Source organism: Prinia subflava, chromosome 1 (assembly GCF_021018805.1).
Source record: "Prinia subflava isolate CZ2003 ecotype Zambia chromosome 1, Cam_Psub_1.2, whole genome shotgun sequence".
NCBI lineage: Eukaryota > Metazoa > Chordata > Aves > Passeriformes > Cisticolidae > Prinia > Prinia subflava.
The window spans coordinates 62,822,224-62,838,546 of NC_086247.1; the positions used below are offsets into that span (position 1 = coordinate 62,822,224).

At 38.1% G+C, this 16,323-nt stretch overlaps 1 protein-coding gene across 4 annotated transcripts in view; it reads left to right on the forward strand.

The window, feature by feature from the left end:
* The window catches only part of ANKS6 (ankyrin repeat and sterile alpha motif domain containing 6), a 41,050-nt gene that overhangs the window by 10,127 nt on the left and 14,600 nt on the right, over positions 1–16,323 (forward strand). For all 4 annotated transcript variants that reach the window (XM_063398416.1, XM_063398385.1, XM_063398406.1 and 1 more), the window contains exons 5-11: positions 3,130–3,236; positions 4,686–4,834; positions 9,311–9,521; positions 10,140–10,189; positions 11,200–11,403; positions 13,201–13,366; positions 14,013–14,182. In XM_063398416.1, the coding sequence (XP_063254486.1) occupies positions 3,130–3,236; positions 4,686–4,834; positions 9,311–9,521; positions 10,140–10,189; positions 11,200–11,403; positions 13,201–13,366; positions 14,013–14,182 (1,057 nt within the window). The remainder of the gene's footprint in view (positions 1–3,129; positions 3,237–4,685; positions 4,835–9,310; positions 9,522–10,139; positions 10,190–11,199; positions 11,404–13,200; positions 13,367–14,012; positions 14,183–16,323) is intronic.

Consider the following 16,323-nt stretch of genomic DNA (forward strand, 5'->3'; position numbering starts at 1 on the left):
GTTTATTCACCACCTCCTGAGCTTCTAAGGAAGGGCCAGAGGGACCCAGAGAGAGCTGGGAGACCCAGAGAGAGCTCAGAGGCTGGTCTGCACAGGGTTATAAGGGATACAGTCAGGGGAGGAGAAATGGGGGTGGCCAGGCGCAGCTGGCCAATCCAAGTCAGTAACTAGGGAAGGTAAGGGGCAGGGACATGCAGTGGAGGCCAATCAGGAAGGAAGGGGAGGAGAACAGCTCTGGCGGGAAGGGTGAGTGGCACACAGCTGTGAGGGGCTAAAAATAACCTGGGGTGCAGGGACTGTGAGGCAAGGTATGAATAACAATTAGGTGGGGAAGGGGTACAGAGAACTGAACTGCACAAAGAACTTATGAGGCACAAAGGTACAAATCCCAACAGGGAACCTGAAGCAAGCTCAGTAAGTACTGGGAACATAGTACCCCAGGCAGCTCCCAGGAGCCATGGTGGAGATTTCTGCTTCCATCCTTTGATGTTTTTCAGTGTTGTGAAAGATACTATCACCCCTCCTGCCAGGGTTGTAAGCCTACATGAAGTTGTGAAACTTCAAGGCAATCAGCCCTCCATGTGCCATGTTTTCCAGTCTTAAAACCATTCTTATGTTCTCCTATTCAGCTTTTAGTTTTCATGGAGTTCTTGGAAATGCAACCAAAATAATGGTCATGTTTTGTAAAGCTCATTCATAAATATAAGTAGATGCTTAGGAGTCAGACCTCATAAATTGCCCTGACTGGTACTTCACATGTGGTATCTGTCATATACTTAACACTGTCTGAATACAGGATATTCAGTTTAGGAAGGTGAACTTTTCTTCATTGTTGTAGATGAGGCCCTCAGCAAGGTGAAGATTCTCTGCAGTGGTAGTGCATTAATTGTTTAAATGCAGGTATTCTGCACCAGATTTTGGTTTTAGTCAGCAGATCTCATTAGACTGTGCAAGTGCAACAAAGAGGAAAAATAGGAGGTCAAGTTGTCATTGCCTTGTGAAACTTATGAAGTAGTTCTTGGGACCTTTTTTGATAGTAGTGACAGACATTCCACAGAAGTGCAGTAAGATCAGTTTTTCTGGTGCAGCTGCTTCACATAGCAGCAGTCACCCAGCACACAGCTGGAATAGAAGCAGCCAGCACAAAGTGATGGGCTGGGCTGCTGCCATGTCCCCTTGCTGGTACTCAGGTACTCCTGTTGCTTGTGGAAGCACACACAAAGCTGAGTCCTGCATGTGTTCAAATACTGGCTGTTGAGTTTACTGGAGGATTGGGTTATGAAAATTCCTTTCCCTAATACCAGTCTTCATAGTCATGAAACTTTGTTAGTTTGTTTCGTTAATATGCTTATCATTTGAGGTAGTGGAATTTTAGGAGTCTTTGGTATTGTTCATGCTTAAGTAAAGCTATCTAAAGGACTTTGGCTCAGTGAAAAGACCAGAAGGACGTCCTGGAAATACAGATGTGACTTCTTGGGAACTTAAAACTATCCATGAGGGATAAAAGATACCCCTAGTCACCCAAGATAATCCCAGCATCACAGCCATCTATGAAACCCTCTCAATGTTGTTTGCTGTCACAGGTAAGTAATGACAGCTGGACTGACTCCAGGGACATCTGGATCAATAGAAGAGCAGCATGAATGCTGCAGAAATACAGTTGCTAAATTTTACTATGAGCAATCATAGTATGAGTGGTGGTAGTACTCTTGAAGTGTACAAGAGCCCTGTGTGTAAAGCCACATTCACCAGTGCCCCGTGTGGGTGGAACACCTCATGTGGATAAATACTTAACCTAGTAATTCTATACTTGGCATCTGAGCCTTTTTCTTAACATGGAGAATTGCAAATTTTCGTAACATCTGGAAATCTTTGGCCTCCACAGAGCCTCAGCTAACCCTTCCTCAGGATCACTAATAGTGTGAAGGGTCTCAGGCTTGAAGGAGGGAGCAGGCAAGGTCTCTCTGAGCTAGAGGCACTAAAAAATTCTGTCTCTGAGCTCTCAAGGTGCAGGACTGGAAAGCAGGATGGAGGGGTGATGGTTTTAAAGAAGAGGAGAAAAGTAATAGGAAATATGCAGAGGAGCTGTGGTGAGGATATGCAGAATTTTTGGCAGAAGAGAGGAGTAGCAGTCCTCCTCCATTTCAGGTTGATTTTGTGTGGAGTGAGTTCAGGAGTGGAAATGTCATCTGTATAAGAAATGATGCTCTGAAGTGGAGATGTTGAGATCCATTTTTCAGCTTCATTATTAGAATTTGCAATTCTAATTCTAACATTTTTTTCTCGGTGTTGCTGATGCATGTCAGAGTTTGATTTTATACAAGGTCAGTCATTACTCAAGAGTTTAGTATTAAATATATTTTACCTAGCTTTATTGTCTGTTTGGTTATTTCATAGGGCTGAATTGAAGTATTGTTTTTAACTCACAAGGCGAGTCCTGCTTATTTACTCAGGTGTATCAGAGGGGACAGGGGCTAACTGGAACAGGATGGTGAATGTCTTTTATGCAGCTAGCTTTGAGGAGCTTTTCTTGGAGGTGTTTGTGTTGGTTGACATTTAATGCTGATTGTTTTTGCATTTTAAACTCCTCAAGGAAGTGATAATGTGCCTTCTCAATTATATAATTTATAGCTGTAATTAGGTGAAGTACTGTTTGAAGTTTATCTTCAGTCAGTTTGGCTTTTCTGTATGCAATTTCTTAATGTGCAAGTTGAGAAAATGAGGTTGCATTGAAGTATTAGTAGTGGCATATGATGACTACTGAAATGTCCTTTGTCCTTCCATCTGCTTTTCTGCCCTAGGCATTAATGGCTTTCATTGGAAAGGTGTTCAGCAACATACTGCAGTCACTTCCAAAGGATCAGCTTAAGAAACTGACTGTTCCAGTTAGGATTTTAAGGCTTTCTGCTTGTTGAATAATGTAATTCGTAGTGAGTAAACAGTGACAAAGGACTCACGGGAGCTTTCGAAGAGCTTGTGAACAAATTTTACACTAAGTTAGCTGTAGAATGTGTAAAACTGATCTCTGATTGAAGAACAATGTTATAAAAGGTTGAAAATAGAATATTGTGGGCTTCTTTCTTCATTTACTTGTTTAACATGATCAATGCCTTTTTTTTTCCCTTAAAGAAACAAAAATGTTGTAAAGTATTTGTTAAATCAAGGAGCTGATGTTAACCTTCGTGCAAAAAATGGATACACGGCTTTTGACCTGATAATGCTGCTGAATGATCCAGGTACGCTATTTCAAAATGCTCTGGGGAAATGTACAACATAAACAAATATACATTCCTTCCAATCTAGAAAATACATTGCAGTTGCTAGGAAGTATCCTCTCATGTCCAGGCTGGACTGGACCAAGAAAGGACACTGCCTGAAAGTGGTGGGGTTTGAGTTAATGGGTTAGATGAGTGTGTACGTTTATGGGATAACACATTTTGTGCATTCCTCTTGCTTTTGGTTCTGGAGATGCTTGAAAACTGTGCTCTTTGTGTCACCAGAGCCAGCTGAGTGGCATTTGACTGTGAGGGCACTGTATTCTGTAGTGTGATTAGAACAGAGCTATGAGCTGGAGGTAGAAATTGCCCCTTGGCAAAGAGCAGCAAAGGGACAGGACAAAGAGCACAGTAGGAACAGAATGATGGAACTCCTGGCTGAACCTCCTGCTAGTTCTGTGAAGGTTGAGAATAAATCACACCTCAGAGTTCAGGTTGTTTGCGTGAGACTGCTGTAGGACAAGGCAGCATGCTTTGAGGAGGCTTGAATGAAACACATTTAGTTTTTGTTGCCATTTGTTTTACATATATAATATGGTATTGTTCCTTGGTACCTTCCTTGGTACCTGAATTGATTTATCTGAAGCCAAACCCCATAACTGCTAATGAAGTCTCAGAATTTACACATTATAATGGTCTTGGTTACTAGTAGATTCTTTTCCATGTCAAAAATAGGTCACTAATAGTACAAAATTTTACACAATAAATAGAGATTTATTTTAGAACTGACTTCTGTGACAGAATAGTTTCTCTTGCTACTTCCTTCTCTCTCATTCACTTCTTTCTGCCTTTCTGAAAATCCTACCTGACTCTTGTATGAAATCCAGATTTACAGATTTTTTTTTAGTTTTTGCTTTCTTGTCTTCTGTCGTGCTTGTTCTTTTTTTGTCTTCTTACTTTTTTTCTTACTTCTGTTTTGTCCCATCTTTTTTTCCTATCATTTCTTTTCAGTCCCTTCATTGTCCAGGCTGAACATCTTTCTCTTTGGGATTTACTTTCAACCAACCTTTCAACTTTTACTTGCAACCTACGCTTGAAGAAAGACTATTCATTTTTCTCTACTGTCTTCTGTGTCAGGTGAGAAAAGGGAGCATCTCAATATTGTTCTTGTACAAAGTGTGAGAGGAGGCAGTTCACTTGGTCACACATAACTGAGTCCAGCTGAGTATCATGCTTATTTATATTGATAAATACCTTTAGAGAGGTGGTAAGATTGCAGCCCACACTGTGGGGGAAAGGCATGGGAAAATAGGTTAAGAGAGAAAGAAGGTTTGGGAGTTCATCTGCTTTGTGTTTGAGAGGTAGATCAATTGCAACTTGTATGGGATTTATAGGGAAAGTGTCAGTGCATTGGTTGTAATTTGGGAAAGCAAAACAGGCCAAACATTATCTTAATTTGCTTCCTTTTAGACACAGAGCTTGTAAGGTTACTGGCATCAGCATGCATGCAAGTAGATAAAGACAAGAATAAACTGAACAACAGATCATCTCTGCCTTGTTCCAAAAGTAGGCAATCCTTAAATATCCCAATGTTGCCAGATGACAAAGGAGGCCTAAAGGTAAATATATTCATTTATGATAAAAACTCATTTTATCCTGTAATGTATAAGCAGAGAAAGCAATTGCTAAGAAGTGTTTTGGATCTAATATGTAACTGGGTTTGCTGGGGAGTTGTGTGTGTTTCTGAATTCCTTGTTCTGGTTTTGTGGAGCATAGCACGTATTCAACTTCCTTTTTTTCAGGTGGCAAGGCAGTGGGAAGAGTTTGCATTGAAGCATTTCAGTGCCTAGAGATAGGTTTCATGATTAAGTGGAAGGTGCCATGTTCATCCAGTTGGAGCTCCTTTTATATCTGGACAGAGGGTAGACTCCTTCATAGCCATAAATGTTAAGGCTATTGACATTGAAAATTAAAAAGATTGTATTAGAGATTTTAATATGAAGAGTTGTGCAGGAGTGTGTACTTCAGGCTTACTTGTCCTCTGGCATGCTGTATCCTTAACTTAAAACTGGTGGTGGTCCAGTAGGAGACAACTTGGAGTTAGAATAAGTGTATGCCAACTAAACAAAGATACTTCAACTTTCATTGACTGTTTGCAAAAGAGAAGGAAAAAGAATTCGTTTTGTTGTTGCCATTGTTGCCTATTTCCAGGCATCAGTTTATTTAGGTGAATAATCTTAATTATGGTGTACCTCAGAATTTCCTGGAATCCACGATGTCGTCTTTTAAGTACAAATATTACTAGGATCTTGAAAAAAGACATGTTAATGTCCAGGCTATTTTTGACATGTATTTTAAAGACCATTTGAAGTTCTGCTTCAGCTCAAATCTGTTTTGCAGTTTTAACTAGGAAGGAACATATGTGGTTGTTTTCATACGATTATTCAATATGCCACAGCTTAATTACCAATTTAGATGGACCTATTTTACTTAGATGGGAAATTGTCAGATTAGCTTTTGGCTTTATGGAATACAGATCAACAATGGATTGGATTGCAACCCTTGCAGTGTTATGACATAAAGGCTTGAATTAGAGTCATAAAAGATTGTGAGGTGAAAAAAAAAGATTTGTCAGTGATATACACACAAGTATTGACACAAATTTAATATTCTGGAATATTTAAGTATTTGGTCTCAAAACTACAGAATATCACAGTGCTTACTAGTCATAATAAAGCATTTTTTCAGGACAAATTGTGTTCTGTAAAGTTCTATATTAAATATAATCTGGAAGCCAATATAATCCATTCTTCCATCACTTAAATCTTTACTAATCAGCCTGTCTGACCATGAGTATTGTATATATCTTACTCTTCGTACAAATACCCAAAAAGGGTAAAAATTTTTCCAAATTTCTGTCTGGGGGCAATGTCATCACAGTTACTTGATTTTACTTGAACCATATTTTTCTCAATTGTTTGACGAATACTACATGAAATAACAATAAAAGCTTTATTAAAGTCAAGCTGCATTCCAGCTTTTCCTCCCTTCTGCTCACTTGACTGGTTACTCTGTCAAAGACAAAGAGATAAATTTGGTAGAATTTATTTTCAACAAACCTATGCTGGTTGTGTCTTATGAGCTGTGATGATATATCAAGTTTTTTCAGTTATGCCTTTTCCTGCGAAGCATTTTGATCAGTAAATTTTCAGATTTTCCTTTTTCAGTGATTGTATATTTGCCTTTTGCCTAATTTCTATAACTTCTTCCATCCTCCTTCTTCCATCCTCTTTGACTGAAGATAATCAAAATTTGTTCAGAGGTCACGTTGCCTGTAATTAATCTGGTTTTAATTCATGTAAGCTCATTTAAATACTCTTACTCTGTCAAGCAAATGCATATATATTCCTGCCTTCCTCCTTTTAATGGTATTCATACAAAAAATACTTGATTACAGGTAGGCTGCTTTTGAAGTTAAAAAAACCCCACCCTTTTCAGTCTCATCTCTTTGATCACTTTTGTCGTTAACTAGTAGACTTTATATTTTGTGATGTGTTTCTTTCATTATTCATTTCTGCACAATATGGGCCCTTGTTCCTTTACCTGGTGATAATGTAGTGGATATTCCTGATCTCATTCTTCACTTCTATCATACAAGAACTATTAACTGCTTTGTTTCTCACCATTTCGTGACCTCTGTGTGAATCAACACATGTGGGTAACCAAGGCAACCATGAAGCCACAGCTAAAATGCAAGGAGAAGATTTATTTTGTTACCTTAATGACAAGGCTGGGTGCCAGAGACACACAGGGACCCAGGCTCCAGTAGGTTTAGTTCATCCTGTAACAGAAGGCGTGTCTGTGAGAGTGTGTTACCTCTACACAGGAATTCTACTTCTCCAGTCAGGCAGAGGATGAACACTAAGCATAATAAATGGAGTTTTCCACACCTACAGTTTTAGCATTCCCACCTGAAAGGTCACTTTGAGTAGAAAGCCTTCTCTCATTCTATTTGATTTTAACCCTTTCCTCCCAACAGCCTCAAAACTAAAGTTGTCCCTTTTCCATATGCAAAATTTTTATTTAGATTTTTTTCTTCCTGTCTGTTCTTCTTCAACAAGTTACACTCTCAGTGTCAGTATTAGCGCATTGTGAATTATCACATTCAGTTTCTATTTTAGATTAAAATTGTTTGAAGGCAGAGATTTCCAGTTCTCCCCCTTATTCTTTAATTTCTAGCATTGTTCCAAATGTTGAAAGTATTTCAAAAATGGTAGCACTATTTTTCTAGTTCCTTGATACTGTTGCCTTCTCCCACTGCTGCTAGATTTCAGCCTTTTTATAGACACTGTTTTTACCAAGAAATGAATTTCTGTTACTTGAATGCCTCAGTCTTTTTAAAGCCCTTCATTACAGCTTCTGTACATGGGTGATGTGGTAGGGGTGTATGGAGAGGCTACAAACTCCAGCAACAGCAAACTAAAAACTCCAGCGATCAGACCATCATACTGTGAACAGCAGAAGACAAGATTAAACCTCACCACTGTCATTACTTTCTTGCCAGAGAGCAGTAGTTCTTTGTCTGGTGGCTGTGCTTACACCATTTCGGGGTACTTTGTGGTGTGAGCTTACATTAAGGAAGCAGAAGCACTGTGAGTAGGAGTAACAGAGATGATGGGCAGTTAGAAGTGATCTTTTCACTGAAGCAAGGTAGCTTCAGTGACCAAAACCAAGAAGTGCGAGCACTCTCTTTTGTAAGCTCATTGTGCTCTGTGTTAAAACTAGATGAACTTCCAATTCCTTTTGGAAGGTGAATAAATGCTGAACTCTGGGTTTTACTGCTTTCTCAGAGCTATTTGTCTCTCTTGCCTTTTTCCATCAGGTCTTTCTTGCTGAAAGTAATGTAAATCTTTATTAGTTGTGACACCAAAGAGACACAGAGGTCTGAGAACTCTATGCATTACTAATGCTCTGTGCAGATCTAAAATGTTTTGATGGTCTTCTGCTAGAAGTTTTAATATACAGAGGATAGGTATAAGAAAGTTGCAGAGACATATGTCAGTGAGTAGTTGAAAAATACTAAATGCCAAGAAGGGAGTAGAAAATGCATTGTGAGAAGGGATTGTTAACTGGATGTGCTATTACCTAAAGCTACCTTGATGAAGTGTTGTCACTTTAACATGGGTTTAAAAAAAAAGTGTTGCAGAAAGGGAAGGAGAAACTTTACTAAGAAATAATCAGAAGGTACTTATAATCTGATTTACCTAGAAGCCACATAATTTTTGGTGCAAATGGCATAGGTTTTGTATAGTCTAGAATGTCTTGCTAAAGACTTGAAGCAACTTGCACTGTCTGCCTGTAAAATTGTGCAAGTCTGTGAATATTTGAATAAATTTTATTTTGAGCAAAAATAATCCTTCTGCATAACAGTTTCCACATATGCGATATCTGTGTGGATGGAGGTTATAGGTACGTAGTCCTGAAGTTCATGTTGTTTTCACAGCTGCTGTTTCCTTGCCTTGCTCTTCTTCAGTTTAAAGTCTTTCCAGTCTGGTTTAAATTATCTGTATAGCAGCACTGTATGGATTGTGGATCTTTAGTTTCACAGGAATACTATCAGAACTCTTCCAGTTTGCCACTGATTTTAATAATCTTGACAAGAAGCTTTGATGCGGATTATGTAAGCTCATATGCACACTTCTAAATAAAGATGCCACTCATCAATTCCAGAGAAAGTAGAAATTGATGGTGAAATTGGAAGTTAATGGGAAAATTAAATATTTGCTATGTAGCTGCAAGAATTTCCTATTCAAATTGCCCTAATAATTCTATCTACTTTGTCCTTCCAGATCCTGTGGAAAAACATTTTAAAATATTTGCTAGGTAAAAAATAAGGGAAGAGATGATGATTACACATACAAATTATGGTGAAGGATTCTGTTGATAACTGCAAACCGCTTTAACATTGCTTTTTAGTTTATTTCAAAAACTCCATGTTAAAATTATCACTGCTGTATGAATTGCTCAATTATAATTTCTTTTCCTCTTTTTTCTTTTAGTTGGAACTAAATTGTTGTGTTTTCTTATCAATCTAGTCCTGGTGGAGCAGGATGTCCAATCGATTCCGCAAGCTGAAGTTGACCCAGACATTGCGCCATGGATTTCCTTCTAACCAGTTTGTGCTTTTTCCGGATGAGACCGAGCCGTCATTAAATTCCACTATAAAAGTAGCCTCGCAGCATGATACAGACACCTCTGGAAACCTTGATGCTGCTACAGCTTGGAACACAAATAACAAAGCTAGTGGTAAAGGCAGAGTTGTCTTGTGGGAAATGAGCTCTTGTGGGGTGGTCAGGATGATACTATTTCTGATTTATTGTTTTAGTTCTGCTTTAGCTTAATATAAGTGAAAAAACGTAGCATAGTTGTAGTCTGTAGAAAGAGAGATGTTCACCTACTCACTGTTGATCCTGCTGAGTGCAGCATCATTTAAGCAGGAAAATACTAATATAACCATGTTACTATTCTTTAGTAAACACCATTAAATTCAGACAGGTCACTAGAAGTGTTAGTATCTTCCACAAACTAATTAATGTAATGAAAACCAATTTATTTAAACAAATAAATAAATTAATTTCTCTTTCTTCTCTTCTGAGAAGAAAGAGAAATTGGAAATTGGAAAAGCCCAACTTGTGAAGCACATCTACTGAAATTGCACAGCTCTCCATGAAAATCCCCCACTGTCTGCAATACAAAGTAAGACTTGGCTGAACTTCAGCTGAGGTGCATGACAGTGCCACTGGAAATCTTCATACTGTGTGCTTACTGAGGGTAAAGCTTTGATTGTTTAAAAACAATGAGCAGTCCTTAGAAAACAAAAGTAGAAACATGTAAACAGTAGAACATAATTTATGTATTTTTCAGGTGCAAACACTGCAAAAGAAGGAAAGGATGATGAATTGTTGACAACTATGGTATGTTGTAGTGTTCTTGGTGTCTTCAGCCTAATTCAGAGGGTCATGTAGCTCCCATAATTTTTACAGTTTTTTGCCTCCTGTCCAAGTCACTTCTAGAAAAAGAGCTTGTTTTTAGTCACTAGACAAGAACTGATATTTGATACATCAGTAGTTCTTAGACTAAAAAGTACTAACAGTAAGGTGATATGGAAGCTGTACTCACTTTTTTCAAGAGTTACCCATGCCTTTGTTTCATCAGCAATGAAAAAATAAAATAGATGGAACAGCTGCTTAGTTGCTGACAAGCAGTGTGAAATGAGGAAAACATGGATGGAACATGGTACAATGGAGGTGTGAAATTACTAGTAGAGGCACCCATGAAATATTTAGTTTGGGAGCTGTATTTGTGTTCTATTTCTTCTTCTGTTATGATGTAGCTTTATATTCCCCTGCAGCTTACTCCCTGGTGATGTCATTAAATTTGGCTGGTTATTATCTTTATGTTCTTTTGTAAGAAGTTTGAGTTCTTTTGTAAGAACTTTTGGTATGATTGACTGACAGAACTCCAGGGAGCAAAATCAGTTGTAGTGTTTTTGTCTCCTTCTGGAGTACATATACTGCAGGAACATGCAGTTGCTCACTGTTTCCAGGCATCCTGTCTGGGAATACAGAGAGGACTACATTGTTATTTCTTTGGGAATTGGTTGTTATTCTTGTTAAAGTCAACTTAAGCAATATTTAGCCCCGTAAAGAAAGAGACGGTTCCTGCCTTAATGAACTTAATGAATTATATTCATTGTATCAAACGAATAAGCCTAATACTGATGGGTGCCACAACATTCATTGGTTTCTCTCTGTTATTATGTGTTATACTTCTCAAATAGTACTTCTATGTCTCATTTCTGTTTTGTTTAAATGTGTTTTCATCTTTTTGTTTAACTTAAAGTTTTGGAACTACATCACCAGCTCCCAGTAATCTTTCTTAAGAAGTGACTTTCCCCCTGCTTTTCTCTGTTCCCCTCTCTCAGCTGAGGAGTAGTGCTCCATTTACCAGGCTGCCCAGTGATAAGCTGAAAGCAGTGATCCCACCTTTCTTACCACCCTCAAGCTTTGAGCTTTGGAATTCTGACCGAACCCGACTCAGCAAAGATGGCAAAGCTGAACAGATGAGAACTGCCTGGCCACAGAGAGCAATCAAGCATGATTTTAACAGCAGTGGGAACTCTGATATAGTAAGCAAACTAAATGTGTATGAAAATACTGTGTTATGGCAAGGCCCTTCTGACTGGTGAGCCACTCTGTTTCTGTTTAGAAATTACTTTTAACCCACTGTCTCAGCAATGGCTCGTCCTTTTAAGCAGTGCTGTGTAGGAAGAACGCACATCTGTATGGAAGGAACATAATGGAACAAAAGTTCTGTATGAAATGAAACAACTTTCTTTTTGATTTGTTTTGGGTTTTGGGGGTTTTTTGTTTGTTTGTTTTTGGGTGGTGTTTTTTGTTGTTGTTGTTTTGTGGTGTTTTGAGTTTGGGTTTTTTTTTGCTGTTAACCAAAACCACCAACAGTGTGGTAGAAACTTCTCTGATTTGGAAAAAGACCAGAGACAGAAAAAAAGAATGAAAATTGCTCAATTTTAGGAACTGAGCAGGAGGGAAGAAATATCAGTAAGACCAATATACAGACATAATATTCTGAAAAATAAGCAACAGATAAAATTGTAGCAAGTAGTGATCAAGGGGACTTGAAGGCACACAGCTTTAAATTGGAAGTACTGTAAAAATGGAAAAAGTCTTGATTATTTCTGGTTTTCTAAAGAAGGAGCTTGCCTGATTCTACAGTGTTTTCAGTGAAAATGCAAACCAAAAGAAAAATAGGTGGTTTGTCTTGAGATAGGAAATTAAACAACCTTGATGGCCTTCTCTTTCATAGTTGGAGAAAAAGGAGAAGTGCTTACTCTCCTAACTGTAGACTGTAATAGCTAGATGTAGAGAAGACTGGTCCAGAACTATGTTTCAATGTCAGTTCTAGAAATGGAACAATGAAGACATTTAGGAGGATTTTTTTTCTCTTTTCCTTTTTTTAAGTGGATGTTAGCTTAATACCAGTTGAGATGATTTAGGTGAAATAAGGCAAAGTATTAGAAGGGAAGTGACATAACAGGAAGGTAAGTGTTTATCATCCCCAAAAAGATGGTTGTAATAACATAACTGGATAATTGGTGTGTGTATAAAGTGAGGAGCAGGGAAGGTTGGGGAGGAGTAGCCATCAGTTCTTCTGTGAGGAAGAAAGGTCTTGCTGAGGGTATAGGAAGGAGGGAAACAGTAAGTCAGAGATGGAAGAAATGATTTGAGCAACCGGGTAAGAAACATGAAGAAGCTGAGCTACAGAAAACTCACATGTCAAATGGCTGGCAGTGGCCAATGGTGTAAAAGCAAAAGAAATGAGGGAGGATGTGGCTGAGGATTTGTGTAGTGTGTCTATTTGGCTAGATCAGTACTGCCTCAGTTAATAAAACGCAATAAAGTGGTGTAGCTGGCTGCTTAGATTGCAGGGAATATAAAAATGCAACTGGTGGAGAGAAAGTTTATATCACTTCTTTCAGCTTAGTTTGTAAGAAACAGATACATGATGGTTGGGAAGTTGGTAGCTGTTAAGATGGGAGAGACAAAGCCAGGATTCTGCAGGGAAGAAATTTCACATGTGATAATTTTTTTTCCCTTACTGCTCATAATACTGTGCAATCATCTCAGATGCATCATATATGTTCATTTGTGTTGACCAAACATTAAGAAGAATTAATGGCTTAATATGGTGTAATTTCTTTCATTGAGTAAATATACTCAGCAATATATATTTATGTAAGTATATATTCAGTATATATATACAAGTAAAATAAGATTCTTTCTGATGTCCTCTTTTGTTCTTCAGTGGAAGTTTCAGAACTTGGGATAAATAAAATAGCAGTTGAATTTTGCTCTTTATTTTTCTTAATCAAGAAAGAAAAATTATTTTTCATTTTATTTTCCAGACATCTGTTAGCAAAGGTACTAGACCAGTCAAATTACCAGCGTTTGCAAGAAGACCAGCATCTCCTTCGAATTCCAACAACTTCAACCATTCTCCCCATTCTTCTGGTGGATCCAATAACATTGCAGGAATTAACAGGCATGGAGGAGAACTGCATAACAGATCAGGTACCATTTTTAATAAGAAAGTAATTTCTATCTGGTTCAGTTAAAAAATTAGTGTTTGTGATGATGGTAGAAGATACTAAACCTTTTCTGGGTACTTCTCCCATTGTAGAGGCAAAGCTTCTGTAGATTTAGCGGACACAGGATTGGACTTCAAACACCTACATAAGGGAAGAAGAGCCTCACATCTATTACAGAAGTGTCAGTGGTCAGCCCAACTCATGCACATTTTACTAGATCCACCCATGGTGCATCAGATGGATGCTGGCTCATTGCACCATGTCATAGAGCTGACTCCTATGCTTGTTCCTTACTTTTTGGTTTAAAATAAAAATCAGTTTTCAGTTAAAACCAAAGCTGTGTGCATTGTACCTGATAGCTGTTGGAGACAGTTTTTTGAAGTGGCTCATGAAAGCTATGTCCAAGGGTATATGAAAGTGAGGTGTGTGTGTGAAGGGCTGGCTTCCCTCTTCTACAACTGATTTCTGTTCTTTATTTTGGAAGCTGCTGAGCTCTGGAGAGATCTGAACCTTGGAATTGTCTCTTGCTTCATCCAGTCAGTTTTTTAATGAAAGTGAATGTTTGAGAGTTAACAAACATTTCAAAATTAGGGTTTCCTTTACTGAGTCTATTTTATTTTTTGTTCTAGGTGGCAGTGCAGATAATGTTTTGTCTCAGATTGCAGCCCAAAGAAGAAAAGCAGCAGGTTTACCTGAACAGAAACCCAGCCAACAGCACAGTCCAGTCCAGTCAACTCCTTCATCTACTGTGTCGGATTTGCAGTGTGCTCAGATTGTTGGCAATGGACATGTTGTAAAGGTAATGGGAAATTTTGCACTGCCAAACTGGCTAATAGGTCATATCTCAGTCACAGGTGGCTGGTGCACAGCCAAAAAAGAATGAACACTTCTTTCGTTAGTGGAAGCTTTTCAGCTCTACAAACCTTACTTTTAAGTGCAAGTCCACAAAAGATGAAACCTAATAATAAAACACGATTTGATTTTATTTTCTATTTCAAAAAACAGTAAATGTAATGATTGATCTTACTGTAGATCTGCACTATTATGGTTTGTCATTATTTCTTTCTATGATCCAGATCCAGTGTTTTATGTTACTTATTACTGTATTTTACCCTGAAGTGGTACAATTAGTTTCTCTAGCAGTTTCCCTTCAAAGGCTCAACCTTAATGCAGAGCATGAAATAATTTGTACCAGGATATGCTGACCACAGCAATACACACGTAACCAGTCTGCTCCACGAGGTGTTACTTTGAAACAGTAGGTTATCACCAAAGTCAGGTTTTGCTCCTGAGGCCATACTGTCTGTGCTGACTTACCTGTCAATTCCCTGGAAAAGCTTTACCCTCGTGACCTGCACATTTTTGTGCATGTACTTGGAAGTTCTTCACCGCTTTGTACAACATTTTTGATGGTTAAGATTTTAAATCTTCAAGATCTGCAGAGACACAAATTAGAAAGCAGCATCATAACAGATGATGTGACACACTATTGAGAAATTGATGGGTTCATTTACAGAGGGAAACATTGCATTTCAGAAGGCAAGGGAAGGAAAACACATAATTTGGGGTCTGTGTTCTAATGCCTGGTATTCTGGAAACGTTAGAATACATGAGCAAGAACAAAATTTCTCCAACTTATGCTTATGTAAGCTCCAAGCAGCTCATTTTGTTTTGTTTATTTTCTTTGCATCCTTAAGTGAGAGTCTTCAAACTTTGCCTGAGGAAACAAAAATGACCAGAGTATAAAATTAATACTTTTTCAGTCTCGTTCTGTGATGTCTTATATGGCAACAGTACACAATATTTTTATTTATTCAGTAAATAAAAATGATAAATGAAATTGCAAAGTTGTTCAGAAATTGTGTGGAAATTTCTGGAGGACAAAAATCAGAAAAAGGTGCAAATACCTTTGCTGAAACAGTTTCCATGAATAGTCAGTTTGTCTCTGATCTGTCAGTCCTGATTCTGGAGGGACTACTGGTTGCTTTTCATAGATGTGATTGGGAGCTAAAATTTCTAACTCGGCTGGACCACTGGAGTCTGAGCATTTATACCAATTCTTTGGCATGTAGTAATCTTTCCTCCCTTTCTAGCCTGTGTAACTGCTCCCTCAGTTATAAATGATCCATCTCCTTCCTATAGACAAAACCCCTTTATCATCCTCTTCCCTCATTAAAGTCTTCTCTGCAGAGCAGCTACCAAATGCTTTTTCTTTCAGAGGTGGTCTGACCAGTATGTTTTCATTAAACTCTCAGCGTGTCCTCTCAGCTTGTTTTTAGCTTGGAAATAATTTCAGAAGAGCTCCTTGTGTGCCCCCCAAAAGTCTCATTTTTCTCCAGTTATATTAATCATCCCACCAAGAGATAATACCTGTGCCTGTGAGCTTTGGGCTGCAGATCCTGTGGCCTTTTGTTGCAACAATGCTGCCACTAAGAATTTAACTACTGTTTCCAATCACAGTGGGATACATTACGGGATAAAAGAGTAGTGAATTGCAATAGGCTGCAGATCATCTTCTGGAAAAGTTGTTCATTTGTACTATTGAAAAGATTTTTAAACATTTATGCCACTGTATTGGAACAGCAACAACTTTTTCATTGTTCTTTGCTTAGATGTCTAGACAAGTTTCATTCTATCCACCAGTAACAAAACATGTCATAGTGTGGCTCTCACTATTGATAATTATGTATCACACGGCTGAGGTGATTTTTTAAAGATTTCTATTGGGAGAACACAATCAAATATGAATCCATACTGGCTGCAGAAGCTAGCAGTGTGGTATTGTAATCAGCAATGTAAATGGTAGAAATTTAATATCTATATCCATTGAGGAATGGCTTGTGTCCTCCCATTAGGATCATGCTGTCTAAACTTGGAAATAGCTTATCTAAAAATGCAGTGATATTACAATGATCAATTTTGCAAAACTTACCCATGAGG